The sequence below is a fragment of the Achroia grisella genome, unplaced genomic scaffold (genome assembly GCF_030625045.1).
Source record: "Achroia grisella isolate CSIRO2021 unplaced genomic scaffold, CSIRO_AGI_Agris_v1 utg511, whole genome shotgun sequence".
NCBI classification, from domain to species: Eukaryota; Metazoa; Arthropoda; class Insecta; order Lepidoptera; family Pyralidae; genus Achroia; species Achroia grisella.
In genome coordinates this window covers 6,290,126-6,312,574 of record NW_026712905.1, presented here as the reverse complement: position 1 = coordinate 6,312,574, position 22,449 = coordinate 6,290,126, and the positions used below count along the sequence as shown (strand labels likewise).

Below are 22,449 nucleotides of genomic sequence, written 5' to 3'. Positions count from 1 at the left end.
GTTTAGGTACATTTAATACAATTCACTTCCATACTTAGTTTTCATTATTTTTGTCATCTATAAAGTTGGTTTTTGAGACAACCTTGGCAGTGTGACAGTCGAACACATCACCTTTCTATAATGCCAGGTCTGATTGTCACGCAGACAGCTTGTTACCCCGGTACAAAGCTATGCTATATTTTAGCCTTAGTCCAGTTTTTTGTTGTGTATTTTACTAGCTGTTGCGCGCAACCTCGTTTGCATCGCACTTACTTGACATTTATTTCACCCAATTCACATAATATCTTTTTAATTATTGCCTATATGTTATTTTGATGTATGAGCTATATTACTGCAAAATATCATCAAAATCCGTTCAGTAGTACTTGCATGAAAGAGATACAAATATCCATCCATCCATACTCACAAACTTTTCCTTTTATAATATTAGTAAGGTTTACTTCAAAGCTAGATAGCTATATCTTCTCGCTAGAGAATAGCTAGTTCATTAAATAAAGGTCGCGAGAAAAAGCCAGTCCAATTTCCGTTCAATTTCCAGCAGAATTATAAACGCTTTCTTACTTCTCTGTGAAGAAATTAAGTTCATTATATTCGTTGGGACTTCTATCTAGCGCCCACAAGTTGTTAGGGTAACCTACACATATTACGAACCCCATAGGTTCATATGAATGAGTTATTGGACAAGTAATTGTATAGTAAGTATATTTATATTACTGTTCTAAAATATAGTTTTTTTTTAATTTAACATACACATTTTTATAAAATAAGATAGATAGATAAGCATATCACCACACCTTTTTATGTCTACTACACCGCAAGTGTTTACTAAGCATACCAATATATATATATATGCATGACAAGGTAAACTTGAAATTTAAATATAGATAATAAATATATCAGATCATCTAGATTGTAGTAGGCTACATTCTTCTCTAATTACAAGACAGACTGAAACGCAGATTTAGGAGGACAAAGGGTTATCATGATAATTTTATGTAGAGTCAAAATATTCAATATTCAAAAAGTACTTTATGTCTAATAACATGTATGATTTAAAAAATTGTGTTAACAACCCGTTATAAAACTTTTTTACGAGTTAAAAGATGTGTTAATTTCATTAAGTGATAATACATAGGTTCATGGTAGTTCATTACTCTCAATTTTTATACTGAATCATCGCTACATGCAAATTACCAGAAATAATAACTGTTTGATGGAGGAATAGTGCAGTATTAGAAATGTAATAATTAAATAAAATAATTGTAGAATCATTTTGTACGCTATTATTGCTAAGGCTGCGGAATGTTCGAGAAGTGTGTATATAAATTCATAAAACGAAACGATACAACATAGGTGTTCTAAATGTGGTGTTCTAATTTCAAATTGATAAATATTATTTTTAAAATACATTTAAAGGCTATTTGCGTTTGCAAACAGACAGAAAATTGCAGGTTAATCTGAAAATGAAAACTGAGCCGGCTTTCTGTTCCATTGGAATTTTCTATTTCTGTTTGCTTTCTTAATCGATGAATGGTCTATGTCATATAGATACTATGTCTGAAATTCTCTAAATCCAATCTTGTTTATAGGTAGACAGTACAGTCTACTTTAGTCAATTAGCATGGGTAGGTACATATTTTAGCCAGTAAGTTGTCTTTGTAAGATGTATTTCGGTTAAGTGTGATAAGCTAAGCCAGTGAAATTACAGAAAATGAGGGCATGACACCTTAGCAATACATGTGCGGTATCACGGACAACACATGATAAAGTGATATGTGATGCTTCATGTATATAGGCGCCGGTTACCACCTACCATCAGTAGTTTTTTAATATATTCTTAGGTAGCGAACTTTGAAAAGGGCGACCACAATAGATCTATGTAGGACAGGTCCATGCACCTGACAAGAGACCAAACAACCCAATAAAAAAATAGAAAAAATAGCATATGCGTATGATTAATCTCTGATAACGAACTCAGTCGACGTCATACAGTATCAATATCTTCCGTAGATAGGTACCTACGCATCAGTAAATATCACATTTATCGTACAGATATTAAAATATGATATATGTATATACTCACTACACTCTATACCTAAACTTCAATGTGTTTCAACAGTAGTTTTGGATGAAATTTTTACAGTAAAATTTTCAATTGGTATGTTTTAAACTATTTGACACGCTATATAAGTATCTATTATTAAATGCAAGCTAATATACATTCTAAAATACCAGATGTTATCTATAAAAATTAAATAAATAAATTCAATATAATTAAATAAATTCATGAAAAAAAAATTATACCCGTACAAAATTATGATTATTTTTTTATATATAAGAGTATGTATTAACATAGTTAATAATTATTCTATGTCTTCTATACTACTCAGTGATTCACTAAAGTGAGTAATCCTGTAGACATTTTCCACCTACTCCTATAACATTCTATTTTGAACTTTAATAATACTTTTATAAGTAACTTCGTAATTGTAATTTGTCGAAAAAGTAATTCTGTATATTATCGTCATATATGTCGTAAAAGCACGTCTTTATACGCTTGTGTGATAAAATAATCTGTATCTAAACAGAGTTTTGTTGGCATATTAACAGATTTTTCTATCATAATATTATTCCCAATTAGAGTGAGCGTCAAGCGCCGTTCCTAACATGTCGTCTCATTACGTAACACCCACATACCGCCGACAATCGATTTTTGCCACGGCCATGGTCTCTCTACGCATGCGCCAATAACTTGACTCACACATCCCCTAAAATTGAAAAGCACACATACACATCTTTTCCATTATCTGGTAAGCTTTTATGCACCTTGCCGCCTATACCTTTAGGTACACAATTGAAAAGCCTGTAAAATATGGTATTTTTAGACGATACGTACCTATTATGGCGAATACAGTCGCGCCCTCTCCCATACAAATAGGAAAACCAGACAGCGGAAGGTTTTCTCTTCAATATATTTTCTGAAAATCTACGTTTTAAAGCACCTTTCTCGCGTTAATCATCATCTAAATATCGGATTGGAATAGTGTGTGTTCATATCAAATTTTATGTGTTTGATAGGGGAGTTATTTTATAAAAACTGTGACTAAAAATAAACTGTTCCTCGATATACTCGTAGGGAAATCTAGCAGCCGCTTTCCATTCATAAAACACATTCATTTGGTACTGAGCTGTGAAAGAATTAAGGTCGGTCAGCACATAATTCCGTGAATCGTTTTCGAGTTCGCGAGTTCTAATCAATAATCGGGCCACCTGCTCGGCTACTTTTTGTGGCGTAAAGCATCGAACATCGGAAATGTAAGTTGCAACTTTTCCTTCAATATCAATAATTAACTATTTGTTGAATTCGCTATTCCTAATTTTATTATGTTAAGAACAAAGGACCTTACAGTTCTTTTATTTTATTTATTATTTCTTACTCGTTATGCTATTTCTTAATTTCAATTTATGAATTTTATTATTGTAAGTTAATATGAATGATATACATTATCTATATAAAAAAAATAGATATAATAAAGATAAGGAAATTGAATATTGATACCTACGCTGAATACATTGTTCATTACTAAATATAGTATTGGTCATTCACTTCACTTCATGCAATTAAATGAAATTGTCTGACACCTGTAAAATGACCTAATACTACAAATAACTGAAATAGTATAATAGAGGAGAATAAATTAATGGACAGCAGTGGACAAGAAAGTGTTTGTACAACTAGTTACTGTAAAAAAAAGTATAAAACAATTAAAAAGTATAAAAAAATTTAGATTTATATTTTACAATAACGCAATATTTGCATCCGACGGGAAAGGCAGTATGATAACACTGTACCCCGGTTTAGTTTGCATTGTTAATTGCGTTTACAATCCCCGGACGTTATTCTGAAATTTATATTCAACTGTATAAATATTTTGTTATGCAATAGATTGTAACTCTATTACGCCCCTGTAATGAAAGTCGTAATACAACTTACATCCCATAGGATTTATTTTATTTTATGTTTATTTACAAAAACGTATATCTCATAAATCTTTTTATGTGAATAATTCTAAAAATATGTAAACGATGTATTGAAGTTAATTTTTGTACTTATTCTTCAGCATGGGGTGGCACACTGTTGAACATATGCCTCTCCAACCCTTTTCTACGCTGCACGGTTCATGGCATGTCGATACCATAATTTTTTCCATACCATATTCTAGGGTTGTTCACTAATATCATCGGATGATCTGATTGGTGGTCTACCTATACTGCTTTTCTTCACTTCACGGGGTGGAGTGGCCCACAAAGCCCAGGAGGTCAAAAGAGCAGGGACGTTTTTTTAGTAGAACAAAATAAATTGTAACATATTTTGTTCTAATAAAATAACGTCCTTTATATAAATTAGGGTACAAATGTTCGCCTCATAATCAGGAGGCATTCAATTTATAATTTTTTAATGAAATACTAAATAATAATGAGAAGATTGAATGTTATTTACCATTTATGACATTTTACTTAGAGCCATTTGTATAGTTAAATTTTAAACACACGTAGAATATATTACATTATTATTATATATTTTTATACTAAAAAAGTATTTGTACTTTTATTATTTTTAAGTAGGTACCTACATACTTTCTCTCATGACATTTTTGTCGAATTATTCTCTTTAATAATTTATTCTTTGACTATATACTCAGAAATAACGCAAATTCCTTAAATTTCTGCTTGTTTAATTTCATTTTATGGCTGAAATATTCTTAAGCTCAAGATCGTCGGGTTTTTACAGCGTGGTTAGCGCTCACAAAGAAAGCAATTCGCCGCGTCTTGAATATATTATTGTAGTATAAAAAAATACCTTTGAACGCCTACTAATAAATAGGTAATTTATTTTATTAATATACCTTTATGTGTAGTAGCATTATAAAGAAATTGAGGGAGCTACAGTTTGCTACGAAGAAAACTGAAACAAAATTCGGTCTGTTTTTCTTCAGCTTAAACACTGATTTGAGAAATAATTCTTTCACTGTTTTATAATGGATTTTATTTTTATTTATTATTTATTTAGTTAAAACAGAAAACATGTGTACTAATTTACTGACGAAACGATGATATTCATAGAAGTATTAAACTGTGTTGCAAATATCGACGCCCTCCGCCGAGTTTATATAATTCCAAAAAGTATTTTTTGGTATGATTACATATTTACGTGGTATGACACTACCAATCACGTATCGTCTAATAAAATTACAAAATATTTTAATAGATACCTTAATCCAGAGAGACATAGGCTATATATTTTGCTGTAGATTCTATATAGGCTATATACCTAATATAGATAATTTGTAGGTTAGCCGATAACTTAATTTAATGAATAAACTAATAAGACAACTGACCGACCGAGGCTCTTTGTAAAAAGTCGTTGGAGTTTTTTTTTTACTACTCTAATACTGTTGATCGTAGCTGGCCTTTACAACTTTACTGGACGTTAGGGGGCGAGTGCAGATGGCACTCCAAACCAGCGGAAGGACTTATTGAGCAGCTGAAGGTCAACTCCTGCCTGCCGGAACGGAACCCCTAACGTTGCTCACGTTAGGGGTTCCGTTCTCATGCCGTAATTCTTCAGCTCAGGCCGTAATTACGCTATAATTATATATAGTCCGCTATAGTATTCAGATACTTGTACGATCACAGGCAAAGATAACCACTTACCATCAAGTGGGCCGTCAGTTTATTTACTATTCCAATTACAAAAGAATTTATTTTTATAATTGTTTTTAGATGTCATTTAAATTTTGAGACTCGGTGTTTTCTTTATATAAACTAAGTTACTAATGTTCTTATTATATTTGTCTCTAATAATATAAAAAATATAACAAATGATCGAACCCGCGCGTTCGTTCCTATTATCTTTACATAACTTTAATTCTCTATGTGGCAATATATCTAACATTTCTACTATTTATTTATAGTTGACAATTACCTACAAAATAAACATTCATTTAAGTGCCTAATTGCGTTAGGTATTCAATGAGAATTAATTAAAAGCGTGACCTTTAGAAAATAGATACTTTTACGAAACTAATAATTGAACCTTTGTAATACTACTGAGAGAAATAAATAAGAAAAACAAGAAAAGTAGGATAAATTAGGTAAGACTAAGATGTACTAATCTATATTACACATATATGTGACAATTTATTTATGAGTGCGGTTTATTAATTTAACAATTTGAATCGAACAGTCACAAAATATACAATAGTAGTATATACAACGTGTCTCCATTTCTCTGATTAACTCTCGGTGATTGAAACGTCCATAACAAATTATCTTTATTTTTTTATGGATAATTATGAAATAATTATCTAGTTGCAAAGATAGACAATATGTTTAAAGATCAATCTACTATAAATAGGTACTATGAGTTTTAAATAATTAATTTAATTTTACTACATAGTATCAAATAGAATAGGTATCCACTTATTTGTGCCGTTTGTTAACTAATATAAAGAAGTCCATTATGATATCCTCTTTTTATCTATGTATTTATTATTTTATTGAACTAACGATTATAAACAAACTTAAAAACAATCTTTCCCCATAAGGATGGTGTTGTTTGTATAGATTTATAGTTCTAAAACTTGCTTTATAAGCTGTTTCAGGTAAAGGGTTCAGATAAGGAATTTACTATATGTAGAGGCATAGCATATTAGCCTTTCGAAATGTGATGTCTGTAGTGCTTTCATGTATATAAGCGACTATTATATAAATAAAATATACGTTCCTAGAATTAAACTAAATTCCAATAATAAAATACAAATTGTAGCTACTATAGATATATCTAAATGGCTAAAGAGAAATTGTATTGAGGTAAACCAATTTTTGCGTCCTATTTTGATTCAATTCAATTTGTATCGGATATAGTGACCACGACACAATGGAAGCGTGCCCAAAAACCTTTTAGCCGAGAAAATATCCAATGAAAATATCAACTTCATTTATTTATTATTTACACCACCACTAAGTAGGTAGGTAGGAAAATATCTAGATATATTAAATTTCAGTTGTATTTTCTCATTAATAAATTGGTATTTGTAAATATCTATCTTATATATATTATAAAATTCTCGTGTCACAATGTTAGTGTACCATACTCCTCTGAAACGGCTTGACCGATTTTTATGAAATTTTATACGCATATTCAATAGGTCAAAATTTTTTATTTATATTTATTTATAATGTGGCATTAAAATATACATGCAACCCTATTTTTTAATAGTGATTTTAAAGTATATAGTAAAATAAAGTTTGCCTATAAGTTATGATTATAAAATATACATTTTACTATATTCAGTTTGTTGACTGGATAACTTTTGATTTAATCCAATACTTCAAGTATTAATACCTATTTTAATTTAATCTCTTTGTTACATACACTAGCTGTGTCCGAGGTTTTACCAGCATGAAATTAGCATACATGTTCTAATGATTTATATACCTAAGCTTAATTATTGTGAAGTTTTATTAACATCCATTCAGCAGTTTTTGTATAAAAGAGTAACAAACATCCATCCATTATTCTCACTAACTTCCACGTTTATAATATTAGTAAATATTAGTCTAGACTACGCAGGACTGAGATGTCGTCTCTCCGTACCTTGTAATTTCACTGCCATATCTCACCTTCAACCAAAGGCTAGAACGTATAGGTACTAATACATATCTATCCATACAAATAAATAAAATTAAACTGTCCAGTTATAATTTCAAATATATACCTATATACGATAATAAGGCTAAACTCTGAAACGTCTGAACTTATTTTGAAGGGACTTTCACTCGCAGATAGCTAATTTTACTTGAGATATTTTATGTATTTTAATTCCACGCGCACGATGTCGCGGATTACAGCTAGTTCTATATATATAATTAAAAAATATAAAATTAATAATATATACATATATATATATAGAAGTACCTACGCAGATCAATATATACATATAATACAAGTTTACGTCGGCAGTATAATACCTCATTCCATATTTTTTTATGTTTCTTTATAAATATAGATCGATTTTGTGTACATTGTACATTTGGGCGTATTTATTTTTTGAAATGAGTTGGATAATGGAAATAAATATTTGAGAAATCGCTTAACTACACTTTCAATCTCTTTTCTATTTATTTTGTGTAATCATCTGTACATATGTTTTAGATCAAATAAAATTCTCATCTTTTCAAGTAATGACAAAGAAGTCGTTAAATAGAATTCATTCATTCATTCATAATTTAAAACCCACGCATTTGTTGATAAATATATATAGTCCACGATGTGCCATCGTCTCTTTAAGTGTTAATACGACACGACACCAACTTTGTCCTTAATTTGCTTAATATACTATATATAATATGCTACTGTGTATTGATCTTCCTCTTTCTCTTTTACCGTCTATTTTTCCTTTAATAATAATATTCATTTTATTTTAATAATGTATTCATAAATTCATCGTTCAGTATTAAGTGTCTCAACTAAACTTATACAAAAGTCTATAATTATATAATTTATTCCCGATAATGACACTTAACAATTTTAAATAATTATGTAAATATTCTTAATTTAAATTAAATACGTTTTAATTAATTTTTTTTTCTATCGTTCATTAGGAATGCAGATTCAGACAAGAAGAATAAGCAAGAGACTTGGATTTTGCTATTTAAAACAAACGTTTCACATTAAAACATTAAACATATGAGCTATATATTTAATATTCTTGAGTTGAGCATAATAAATATGTCATAATAAACAGCGCTCATCAACACCCGTTCTTTAGTAAAAACATAAAGATATAATTATATAAAAACTTTAACCTATAAAAAAACTGTATACTTTATAACAAAGTTATATATTACCAGTTTCAAGAAGTAAAACAGAATCCATACACTCTTCTAGCTCTGACCGGGCTTAACTGCCTGGTAACTGGTCGAGGTCGAGGTTACGCTGAACTATTGAATATAGGTCATTTAATATAGGTCGTTCACCTATTTAATTAAATGACCAATAAAATTCTCTTCTAAAAATACCTACCTGCAACTACTAGGTATTGTTATTAAAATACCTAGTAAAATTATAGAATATCTTTTTTTAAAAAGTCTACTTCGTTCTGATCAATATGATAAATGTCTATCTATCGTATGTTTGTTACCTTTCCACAACTAAATCGAAAGACGAATTGTAATAAAATTTAACGTGAACTTAGACTATATCACAAGGTCAAATTATCAGAAATATATAAAGTCTATTCGCCCACCCCGATTTTACCCGGGTGCACATGTCATTGTAAGTTTTAAGTATATTAATATAATATGTAAACCACTATCAAATAATGTACTATATGTAATTAACAAGGTTCATTACAGTTACCCCTCAAACAGTGAATTTCTCAAGTCGGTACAGTCGCTTTTTTCTTTTCGGAATCGGAGTTTTCTCATAATAAAGTCAACTCTATGCATTTATAAAATTACTATCTCTATGCAATATTATTACATATCGATATCAAGTAATAATTTAACATAAACTCTATATACATAAATGGTTCTATTCCAAGTAATAAAAATGGTGCTATCAAATCAAACCATGATGCCTATGCAAATTGACTACTATTATTACTGAACAATTTTTGAAAACAATAATAAACATAATAGAATACATTTTATAATACATAAGTACTACAGTGGCTATTCAATTTACAGTTCTATTACTGAATTATCCTCACAACATCCAAGTTTAAAACTTATCTTTTGAAAATAAACAGCTAATTCAGAAACTTTATTAATTAGATTTATTCTGACAAAATGTCACCGTCACAAACTAAGTTTGTATTCCTGAATGGCAGATAAATTTATTTATGAAGTAGGTAGGTAGTAGGCACTTGTGCAAAGGTCACTTTATCCCGCTTATATTACAGGTGTTATTTGCGAGGTACTTTGATGTTTAAATGTTTGTTATTCAATCGTGCGAAAAGTACCAAATGAATTCACTAGTGATATTGAGTTCTAACGTCATACCATGAATATTATTATATTCATTTACTTTATTAACCACTAAAATTGGTACAAAAGGTGGACTTAATGCTATAGCATTCTCTCCCAGTCAACCTTTGGGATGCGCAGAGATATTTGATTGCGTTCAAAAGAATAAAGAATTATAATATATATTATGAATATTATCTTTATACAAAATTTAAGTCTGCACTTCATTCAGAATGTTATTAGCTGTCAATGTTGTTTTGTATATTTGTTACTTCTTTATTACACAGTAAAAAATTAATTAAGCAGGATGTAAAATGCTGAAGAAGTGAAACAGTCAAATAAAGTACTTATGGCCCTTAAGCAAATAATTTCTCGTAATTGAGCTACCTATCGTCTATCTATAGACGATTGGTAGGTTTTTGGTAAAATACAAAGTTGGGCATAAATGTTAACCATCGCCTATGTGTATGTATATGTAAACAGCACAACAGGTCATTATGTGAGGCCCGCGATATCATTCATGCATTACTATTCCGGAGGGCTAAGAGATCGTATCTTCTTCCCATTCTTGCCTGTGCTTTCACTACGTTATCTCAGGCTTCAACCGAAATACATCTTACAAAGCAAGTTGCTTGCTGCTGAAATAGGTAGAACAGAAATATCTGAACAGATTAATTTGTACAAAGTGTAGCTCGTTTGAAATTATTAACGGTTATGATTATCTATATTGACTTAATATCTTCAAACAGCTAATAAATGTGGCCTCGTCCCTTAATTCTGATATGTGTTGCGTAGGGCGACGGAGGGCGGATTGGCGCCAGCCGGCGACGGCGAGTTGCCCGTGGGCGGGCCAAAGACGCCTCAACAGATCGCTGCCCAGCGTCGCCTCCAGCAGACGCAGGCTCAAGTTGACGAGGTATGTTTATCTTATCTTACTAATATTATAAACGCGAAAGTTTGCAAATATAGATGAATGGATGTTTATTACTCTTTCACGCAAAAACTATTGAACAGATTTTGATGAATCTTTACAGTAATACAGCTTAAGCTAAGCTGCATTACTGTAAAGATTCATCAACGATCATTCATACGTCAGAATAACACATAGGGTATAATTTAAAAAGATATTATGTGAATGGGGTCGAATTATAATATTAAATTTTAATTGTGATGCAGATGAATGCGCGGGTCATACAAATAAGTAATAATCATTTAAAATCTTATTCGACACGTAATTTCAGTAAAGAAATTTATATACAAGCATGAATAGGTAATGTTATATATGTTAAGTGTATAATGATTGGGCCAATTTGGATATTTTTCTCATTAATATTCCTTGAAATTCAAGATAGGAATCCATTTGGTGAAGTGAGAAATTAGAATTACGAGAAAATAAATATATTTAAAAACCTCTATAATTCTGCTTATTGTAATTAGGAAGGTAGTGGACCTTCCTAGCTATTAATTTCAACATTCCAAGGACTGGATTAGAATGGGGTAAAATGCATTTATAGGGCTAGAATGAGATTAAATGGGCAGGAATGAGGTAGAGCGGAATAGAACGGAGAAAATTGAGTAGTAAAAAATATAAATACATAGAAGATGATATACAAGGTACCTGGAAAACTTCAATAATTTTGCAAAAATAGAGTTTCAAAAGATTTCTTTACTGTATGTACCTTGCAAAACACCGTAAATATTTAAGTAGGCTTTAAGGAAAATTACTTCAATCCCCTAAAGTGGTGATCCAGACACTGAGTAAATGACTCTTTACTCAATTCTTTTTCCATATTGTTAGAAATATTTTCAAGGAAAATACAGCAATAAATCAAAAATAAAAACAATATAACCCAGGATAATACACACACTATATAATAGATAATTCATACAGCGTAATCTAGTCCCAAGATTAGCAGAGTCAGTGTTATGTCTACTAAATAACTGATGTAAATAATTTTTTTTGTAAATACACATATAATATACACTCAAACCAAAACAACAGCAATCATATCATGACAAATTATTGTACTGCGAAGAAATGAACCCGCGACCATCGGAAGTAAAGCGGCATGCGTTAAACGATCGATGCCGTGGAATATCAATAATTATAATTTAGTCGAATAATTTACAATAACATTGAGATTATACTCAGAAGGCGTACTATATTGTATCCCAACTATGGTATGGGGCAATAGTAATATTGAAGATAGAAAACCCTTGCACCAGGTCTTGCTGATACACCACATATGATAGTCAGAGTCAGAGCAGTTAGAACACCAGGAAGTAGGTGTCATAACTGCTCTGACTTCATTATTATCATATGTGACATCATCTATTCTTGTCAGAAAGGTTGAAGAGTAATTGTCTGTCATGGTATGGGCATGTAATTCGTAGAAATGAAGGTAATATTTTAGCAGAGGAAGGCCGAAGAAAAGAGATGGATGGAATGTGTGAAAGATGACATAAGAAAGGGAGTAACTAAATAGATTACAGCGAACAGGGATGAATGGAAGAGAATAACATATTACGCCGACCCCAAATAAATGTCATAGGGAAGAGGTAGCCGTCATCATCAAGAGAATAATCAGTTCTAACCTCCTTTCAACTTATTATATCATTGGAATAACAAACAAGATGGCGAATTATACATGAACAGCTCTACGGAGAAAGCGTTATCATGTGACAATGATCCTCTGGAGTTATGTATTACAACCGAAAAGCACATATTACAAAGGTTGTTGCTTGGCGGCGACTTGAAGTGAGCCACCCACGTAAACGGCTTTTTAGGGTGTACATTTGCTAAAACTACAGATAAGATAATAGTACATACCACAATCAGAGTGTATAAATACACCTTAACAATATATATAAACTTAAACAGCCATGAAGATCATTGTTGGTTATCAGTTCGGTTGACCGAAGAAGCTTTTTAAGTAAATATTGTACGTTCACAATGGAAATTTACAATAACCGAAATATTTAAATCCCTAGCTTTTGAGTTCCTAGTTTATGAGTATATTATCTGACATAAAGTCTCGATTCAAATGTCTTTTATAAATAATATGAGTACTTATACAAATATTTTTGTCAATTCAGAAATAGTTTTGACTTTTTAATGGGTAGTTTACTGCGGTTATTACTTCCAATTTAAAGAAAACTTATACATATTAGTAAAATATAAGTGATATCTTTTTTTTAACTGAAATACTTTTAACATACTTGTACAACCTTACAGGTAGTCGACATCATGAAAACAAACGTAGAAAAAGTGTTGGAGCGAGATCAGAAACTCTCAGAACTGGATGACAGAGCAGGTAAGAAATGTAACATTATCTATTCACGAATTCTTACCACAGATATTGATTTAATTGACAATTCATAGTACAGATATTTATATCTAGATAATGTTGTAATAATTTATCTTAGATAAAATATAACTATAAAAAGAAAATAATTCCATTATTTTCTTATGATCTTATACTTATATTTTATAATTTCTTAATTAACTTGATCAACGTGACATGTGCTCTATTGAGGATAAACAGCAAACATTATTTCTCTTAACGCATGGGATTAGGGACTATTTTTCTGAAATTTTTCTGAAAACTTTTATCCCATATTGATGAGATAAAAGAAATTTGAAAGTTTTGAGAATTAAATTGATATGATCAACACTATTATACATAGAGCATTGGCGACGGCACAAATACCGGCAGTACTAGAGCCTAGTGGCATTGTTCGCGAAGACGGGAAACGGCCTGATGGTATGACTCTGGTCCTGTGGAAACTCGGAAAATGTTTAGTCTGGGATGCCACGTGTGTGGATACATTGGCACCAAGTCATGTGTCTGGATCGTCCTCTCGTCCTGGCACGGCAGCAACACAGGCGGCAATTTTAAAAAGACGAAAATATACGAATCTGGAGGGGTCGTATTGGTTTTTACCATTTGCCGTGGAGACGTTGGGCCCATGGAGCCCGGAAGCCAAATTGTTTTTGACATATATTTCAGCGCGGCTCATTGAGGTTACTTGTGACCCGAGAGCTGGTAGCTATTTTGCCCAAAGGCTAAGTATGGCCATTCAAAGAGGCAACGCTGCCAGTATCTTGAGTACGCTGCCTCGATGTGCCGCGTTGGATTACAATGATTGTTTTTTGTAATTGTTTATATAGAAAATTTAAAAAAAAAAAAAAAAAATGAAAAAAAAAAAAGAAAAAAATTGATATTTACATTTAATATCATTTTAGTTGTTACACAGTTGAGTAAAGTATTAAGGTACTTAAGTATTTCATAGTTATATTACATTATAATAACTACTCCTATTTCTTCAGATGCGCTGCAGCAAGGAGCTTCGCAGTTTGAGCAGCAGGCTGGCAAACTGAAAAGCAAATTTTGGTTGCAAAATTTAAAGGTATAACCACAATATATATTATACTATATATTACACTATAATTATGACATAAACCATACTTAGTTAATATATAACTTAGCTCTCAGCCAATTAAATATAGTGCTTATAATATATAAATGAAAGCATAGCGTAATATCACTGACTAATTAATAAAAAATCTTTATATTTGTTTACCGAGCAAAAATTTTTGATTTCCAATATTTCACCAATGATAATTACACATAACTTATATCTTGAAATCGACATTAATTTACGAATATATTCCTATAATTAATAAATTCAACACACACTTAAAAAAGTAATATTTCACTCAATATTATATTTTCCAGATGATGATCATTGCGGCTGTAATTGGAATCATCATTTTGGCTCTAATCATTGGTAAGTCGTAAACACACACTAACATACACCCAAAGTATCTATAGACAATCAGTGTATAATTTATTTTATTTTAAACTAACCACATTTTATTTTTTTTAACATTTTCAGCCAACTTTGTGTGAACAAGTTTTCGGTAACCGAAGTTTAATTTAGAAGTTAATTGTTATAATGTTAATAAATAGTAATATAACGTACATTGTTACTTTCTTATTGCGTTATTGATACTAAGCCTTTATTGGTAAGTGGGCAAACTATTTGTGGTTGTTGGTGATAAGTGTTGGCTTTCTCTGTTCTGTCACTTCGTATGTTTGTCTCTATTGGTGAATATTTTAATACTTCGCTGTACGGGCTGTTACTTCATCTTAGAGCTCTTACAGAAGACCGTCACATTGTTAACAATACGAAAATCTGCATCTACGGCAAATGTGTGTGTTGTTAACAAGGAGTGGTCCATGTGTAAGCGTGCTTAAAATATTGGGAGATGAAATAGACCAGATTCATATATTTAACAAAAACTTAAAGTATAATATTCTGCTATTGAAATTTCAACACATTTAGTGGTACTTCTAGTTAGATATTGTATTAGTTACGTTAAAGCGTAATGTTCCTTATAATATTCAATATGTGACTATTTCTATACTTCTCCCATATTATAATGATATAAGTAAAGTCCCGTATGAAGTCCAGTAAAAGCTGCCAGTTATATCAGTGACTTTGAGTGCTGTTACTTTATACACGTGGAGGTGACAGTGTTTTTTAGAAATTTAAAAATATACTGCAAATATATTTTTTTGTACCAATAACAATTAATTTAGTAAAATATATAGATGGTTACAAATATGATACATGCATAATGCATAGAATTCCAACACAACATATTTTTTTAATTTAATTGCCCTTTGATGGTAATTATAGTGATATGACTAAAGATGACTAAAATTATAACTTACCAGTTCTCTGGGAAACTTAAACTAACTATTAATTTACTCATTACCAATTAATTTTCATTAGTTCGAAGTAGTTAGAAGGGCAACGATTGTAAGAGTCGTTTATTATTACTTTGGTTAATACTTTTAAGTAAGTATATATAACGTCTTCGATCTCTTACAACGATAACTGTCTAGACATTTTCTACAAAATGAGACTAAATATTACTCTAGTAACTTAAAAGTAGTAGCATGTATATGGTTAATTGTAAGGATGCTCGAATGCGGCACTCGTATTCAGGTAACCAATCAACTAACCCAATGTATATTACCAGCCTAATACAGAATGCAAAAAGGTTCGAATATAACATTAATTTCTTTATTACCAATTTCATTTACAATGTATTTGCAGTATGTTTATAAACCTATTATAAAAAATAATATAGAGTACTACTCTAAATACTCAAAGCATGTACATTTAATGTCACTTGTATAAATGGCACGGAAATGCTGAGCTTATTTTGCAAAATTAAATGTGTTCTAAAATCTGAAATGTTTTTATATCTTAAAAAAAACTACTAACGACTAAATTATTAAATTATTATAATATTATATTATTCATATACTATTACTAGAATTGGTGAAATGCTTGAAAATTATACTTTATCCAAGAATGCGATGCCTGTAAACCCAGAAATCCCAGTTTAGTTCGCTTCTTCTTGAATAAACAACGCACTTCTAATTATAACTGATAAAGTAAACCTGAAATACTGGACATCTATGAATAAGATATCGACAATGTTTAAAAATACGATACAGAACAGAATAAATAATCTATTAATTGTTAGTCCAGAATAATATTTCAGAAATTATTTGTATCTAAGACAAATATATTAACAGAAAACTAGTAAAAATATCATTTACGATTATTTGTGGAATAACTGTTCTAATGCCTAGTAGTCACAATATAAAACTCCATTCCCTTATATCCCACATTAATATCTTTTTTATCTACCAATGTCACTATACAAGATTCATCAGTCAGTTTTATTTATTTCAAATTAATAACAAATGTTATGAAATTTAATAAAAACATGAGGATGCTTTTATATAACCGAAGCTGATGCTTACATTCTTGTTGATATATTTATCTATAAATGAAATATATGTATACCTAAAAATACATAAAAGTTAATATACATAACTTTTCCAAATTTTCTACTGCTATATTTTAAAATTAATGTTTGTTATGTTTAATCATTTGCATGAATACAGAATACAATTTAATATATACTGTGTAAATAATTGCAAATTGTTTTATGAAATATAAAACAATTATCAATTGTCCCATAAAACACAATTTATTACACATATCTGCAGCACATTTTATACATTCTAATTATGAAACAGCATTTGTGAATATTGTCTTTTATCGTACCTCTGTATACATCTATGCAAAAAAACAATAAATATTAACACATATTTACTATTTTCTAGGTCTGTAAACATATATATTTGGAGGAACAGGCCAAGGTATGTACTCACATGTCTACAAGACAGTCATCGTTTGACTATTACTTCAAGTATATCACCCCTACTTCCTACGTTGCAATTTTATTGTTTGAAAATCTATATTTTTAAAAAAGTACATTAGCTATTATTTTTTGATAACATAGTTCTTTGTTAATTTTAAAATTATTTATTTAGTTTATGCATACGAAATAACAAATATTTGTAACATTAGTTTATATAAAAAACCTAATCTACCAAAGCTATTCCTAAATTACATTTCATTGAAATTGTGTAAAAAACTAAACGTAGGACTTTCGTAATAGAATATGGAATGAGACTGTGTGCCTATGTATGTGTAAATAAGTTTGAATTTTCAGGTTTCTAATTTGGATAGAATGCCTCTGCATGGAAAGAACAACAACCCGTTATAATGAACTCTATATCAACTATCAGTAGTAATTAGTGTTGTTAAAATATCCTCAAACAAATATCAAATTAATAAATGTATTTACTTACCGTATTTTATGTCAGGTGTCTAAAAATCACTGCGTATCCAAATTTTTGTGTACAATATTAAATTTACATTTTTTTAATAGAAATTATATTGAAAATATTGTACCGTATTTTTAGATAATACATCTTTGTTATATACATATTTTAATCTTAACTGTTTGCTACCAATCAGGTGCGTTCAAAATCTTTCTATGACTAAAGGCTAAAGTTACTTTCATACAAATGAATAATTTCGTTCAATTTGGACCAAGTTTCTTAAATTTATTGTTACTAGACGCATTTATTTTTATATCTACTTCATACAATTTTAATTCTGATCCCTGTATTTGTTGATATTTGATAAACGGAATATACGCATGTGTTTATGTAATCTATGCTTATAAAACCACTTTAATAGATGTTGATTATGAATAAGTATATATATAGATATTTAGATATAATAACATATTATAATAAACGATCCATTTAGTATCGTGCCTAATGTAAATTGAGTTTGTAAGGCAACATTGTTTGAATAAGATTGTTTTATCTGCAATCTGAATAGGGATTGTAAATCCTAATTTGAATATTTAGGTACTTGAAAACGGATGTGCTTGAAATTGCTTATTATTAATAATAATTATGTTGTTTCATACATTTTATTTTTATTTAATGTGTAAATATTACTAGGTTTTGATATATAGAGAATAAGGGAAATGTATTCAACAACTGAGTCGATCATTATCCTTATACTTAGTATATAAATCCGATGTTTATTTTATATTTCACACAGACCATCCTCGTTAAGTTATCTAAAATAATACATAGGTGTTTTATATGACTTCAGTTTTTGAAACTATTTCTCTTATCTGTATATTGGTAGACATACCTTTAATACAGTATGTACCTACTAATAACCAAAATATACTAAAATTTTAGATAATGAAAACAACTGCAACCTATTAAGTTAAATTATTATATATAAATTAAATAAATAAATTTAAATAAGCATTTTTGTTGCGGAATGGCATTTGTCGACTAGATCAAATCTTTCGATGGAATAAGTGGGTCTTACAAAATTATTTGTATGTTTAACGCTTTTTTTAAGTTATCCCATTACGTAAGTAGGTTAATCATTATGAATATTCAACTATATTACTTCTATTTGAAACGTATTCAAATCGTTGAATCTTAAAATATCTGGCAAACAATAATTAACCTATGTATCATATAGGTTACGTAATGACGAATAATTTATTTGTAAACACAAGTTATAAAACAACCATGGGCTATGCCTTCGTGTTTCCGAATTGGAAGAATTTTAAAACAACAAAAACATTCAAATTATGACAAGATCAAATAATATTTCACTTTAACTTAAAAAAAAACAAACATATACCAAAGAAATAGGCATTAATTAGTCATAATAAGTGTCTATAACAATCAAGTAAAATATTTATAACACGAACAAATCACACTATATATTTGAACTTTTCTCTATCTATGTATATTATGTATATGTTTTTGTGATTTCCACTTGTCTTAATACTTTGGCTATTATATCTTTTCCCCTCCATTGATAAGAAGTTACCAAAAGGTCGCCGTACAAAATGAACATACTTTTCAAAGATAACAATTTGAATTTTTACAACAATTCTACAACAAAATATATCTACCATATTGCATGTGCATTACCATAATAGTCTCTTAGAAACCGGACAGATTGTAATTCTCATGACTAAAAATCAGACTACATATATATATGTATGCTTCATTTACCTAATTTAATGCATTGTTTATGTAGATGTAGATGATATGTAAATGTAATATTGAATTGTTATAAACACTTATATAAAACTGGTGCGTTCGCGATCAGTATGTTGTATCTACGAGTAGGCAACTAAATCTGTTATTTATAAAAACGCTGAATTACTTACAAATTTATTTTATTTTAGTATGTCCTTTTCCTATGTGCTATTTTCTTAATTTGAAAGAGAGAAACAAAACACTTACAAAGAGTTTTTCGTTTTTATACTAATTTATATAAAAGTATCTTAATAAAATCTGTTTATAAGGTTAATTTTATACATAATACAATGTTTCGTCATAAAGCGGTTCTAACGGTTTGCCGCCCTATAAGTAAAAAGCGAAATTAAGTAATTGTATATATGACACATTTAATCTTGAACTGATGTTCCGTAATTATATATAATAACATTATAATTATAATATGTATAAGTAAACTCCGAGGAAAGAAATGGTTCAGATTCATGTAGCGATCACGCCGACCGAATGGCACTGTTGGTCGTGTGCTAATTATATATATAACTAACATAATATTAGGTATTAAAGAAACTAGTTTAATATACAATTAGAAATTGTAAATAACCCCCGATACAAAATACCGCAGCAAATAGAAAGAACTGATGAATCTGAAATAACATATCTTCCTAAATTAAGGCTAAGGAACATCACGTCCGCTTTCTAATAAAAAAATTCCCACAATAGTAGTTTAGGTGCTACTATACCACAGACATACAGGTACATCACGCCCACTTTTTGCGTCGGGGGTTAGAAAAACGATAACGAAATATTTACTGTAAGTACTCACCTCAAAACCAATTAGCTGGGTCAATATCTCGATGCTTGATACCAATTTGGTAGAGGAGACTTCTCTACAGATCATACTCACACATCAGCTGGCTGTAGGTACTATAAACAGCCTAACGTCCTGGACAATATCTTACTAGACTCTATCTTAGACCAAGAGTATAAACGAATCATATTCTGGTGAAAATGTTTTAAGAAAACTGAAGGAAACTCATCTGATTACCTATAGATAATTAATAGCAAGCATATTGCAGTAAGTTGGACATACAATCTAAGTAACTACTTACATCAAATTTAATGTTTCATTACCATCTTAGGTATCTAATGTTTACCGATTTAACATTGAGAGTATTCATCATTATTGGAATTCATTTTCTATTTTAATCCTAGGCTTAATACCACCTCATTTTTTGAAACACAAGTTCAAATTTCTAAGAGCCATAAATAATAATTCATTTACGAATCGCTACTCGGCTTGTGTAGATCCGGAACATGGGTTTGAAAAAGAATTGCGTGTAACTAACTTTCGCTCTTTAGTTCGTTTGTGACAATTTCTACTAGAAAAAACTGCAATACATGTTTGTTGGAAGAAAACATTTACAAGCCCAATCCAATAACCAGCCTATTTTCTGACTGAGTCAGTGAAAAGCAGGAGGCTAAATTAAACTTTCTCAGTTCCTAACTATTATGCGCAAGTCAAAATTTTAAATTTTAGCACCTATGTTGTATTACCCTATTAAAGGTCACCTTTAATGCCATAGGCCCTACGGACTCCCCTAAAATCAGGGGTAATAACAGAGGAATGATTGAGCGCGCCGTACAAAATGGAACTCATTACAAACAGGATGAGATATTAAAATTTTACTATAATACAATTTAAGTAACGTACGTTTCCCTATATTATTTATGTATAACCAAATCTCTAACTTAATAAATATAAAATTAAAGACTTTCTGCAATGAACGGACTCAAAAATTTTTAACGTTTAAAATATGCTCCATTATACATCAATTTAATGTATAATTATTTTAAATGTAATATTAAATAAGTTGCTATTTGAGAATGGAGTAGTAATGATTAATATGTTCATCAACGAGTAGGTAAGAAATTAATGCAGATCTACAAATCTCTTATTCATAACATCGTTAAATTACATAGAAACAATTCAATGAAATCTGTTTTACATGTTGAACTTTTACATTGCTTTTTTTAATTTATTGCGAGGCGGTATAAATGGTTTGTAAGATTTCCTGCCCCATAGGATAAGATTAAGTGATTGTATATACAACAAATTTGATCGAGACCCTATTATCCCTTAAATGTACATAATAAAATAATATATAATAGGTATAGGTATAGTATAGACTAGACTGGGCCAAAATATATCACTTTCGAGTAGTTGCGCCGACCGCGCGAAATCGCCGGTCGTGTGCTATTAATTAAATACGACTAGGTATAAAAAATTAGGTATAAAAAAACTAATATAATATAAAATTTAAAATCTTAAGTAGCTCCAACACAAGACAAAACCATAGTACATTTAATTCCCGACCACAGCAGACAAAAATCCTATTATTGTTTTAAATACCTGAACAGATCTTCATAAACTGTAGCTATGAACCATCTCGATTACATCATGTTTGAAACAAAGAAACCGGATCAAATCCAGTCCATTCGTTTAGCAGCTGTGATTTTACAAATAGACATACACAAAGACACGTCAAACTTCTAACACCATCAGTTACGTCGGGGTTAAAAATAATGATAACAAAAAACTGTATATAGTTATTTTCTGAACAAGCGATAGATAGAATATGATCTGTAGTTCTCTGCCCTAGGGAGGTAGGGAGGGCAGAGAACTACAGATTATACTCTAATACATGTCGGTTGTAGGGGTTAATCTTACACAACAGAAAATGACAAATAATAGCCCGCCTACTGCGTTAAGTACTCTGACTCAAGTCAGAGAACAGCAACAGACTAAAAATCGAGCACTCTTACAGTAGTTTCAAAATATTATTCATTTGGAACATAGCTCAAATATACAGTACTCAAAACTTTAAATTCACGAACGTTTTTGGCTACA

General features: G+C 30.1%; 1 protein-coding gene across 1 annotated transcript; it reads left to right on the top strand.

Annotated features, from left to right (window-relative positions):
- Window positions 1-2,985: 2,985 nt before the first annotated feature.
- On the top strand, window positions 2,986-19,018 carry LOC131846437 (neuronal synaptobrevin-like). The gene is made up of 7 exons (XM_059195728.1): window positions 2,986-3,315; window positions 10,828-10,948; window positions 13,268-13,346; window positions 14,363-14,442; window positions 14,772-14,823; window positions 17,247-17,282; window positions 17,639-19,018. Coding segments are annotated over exons 1-6 (342 nt in total). The 5' UTR covers window positions 2,986-3,313; the 3' UTR covers window positions 17,255-17,282; window positions 17,639-19,018.
- Window positions 19,019-22,449: the final 3,431 nt, after the last annotated feature.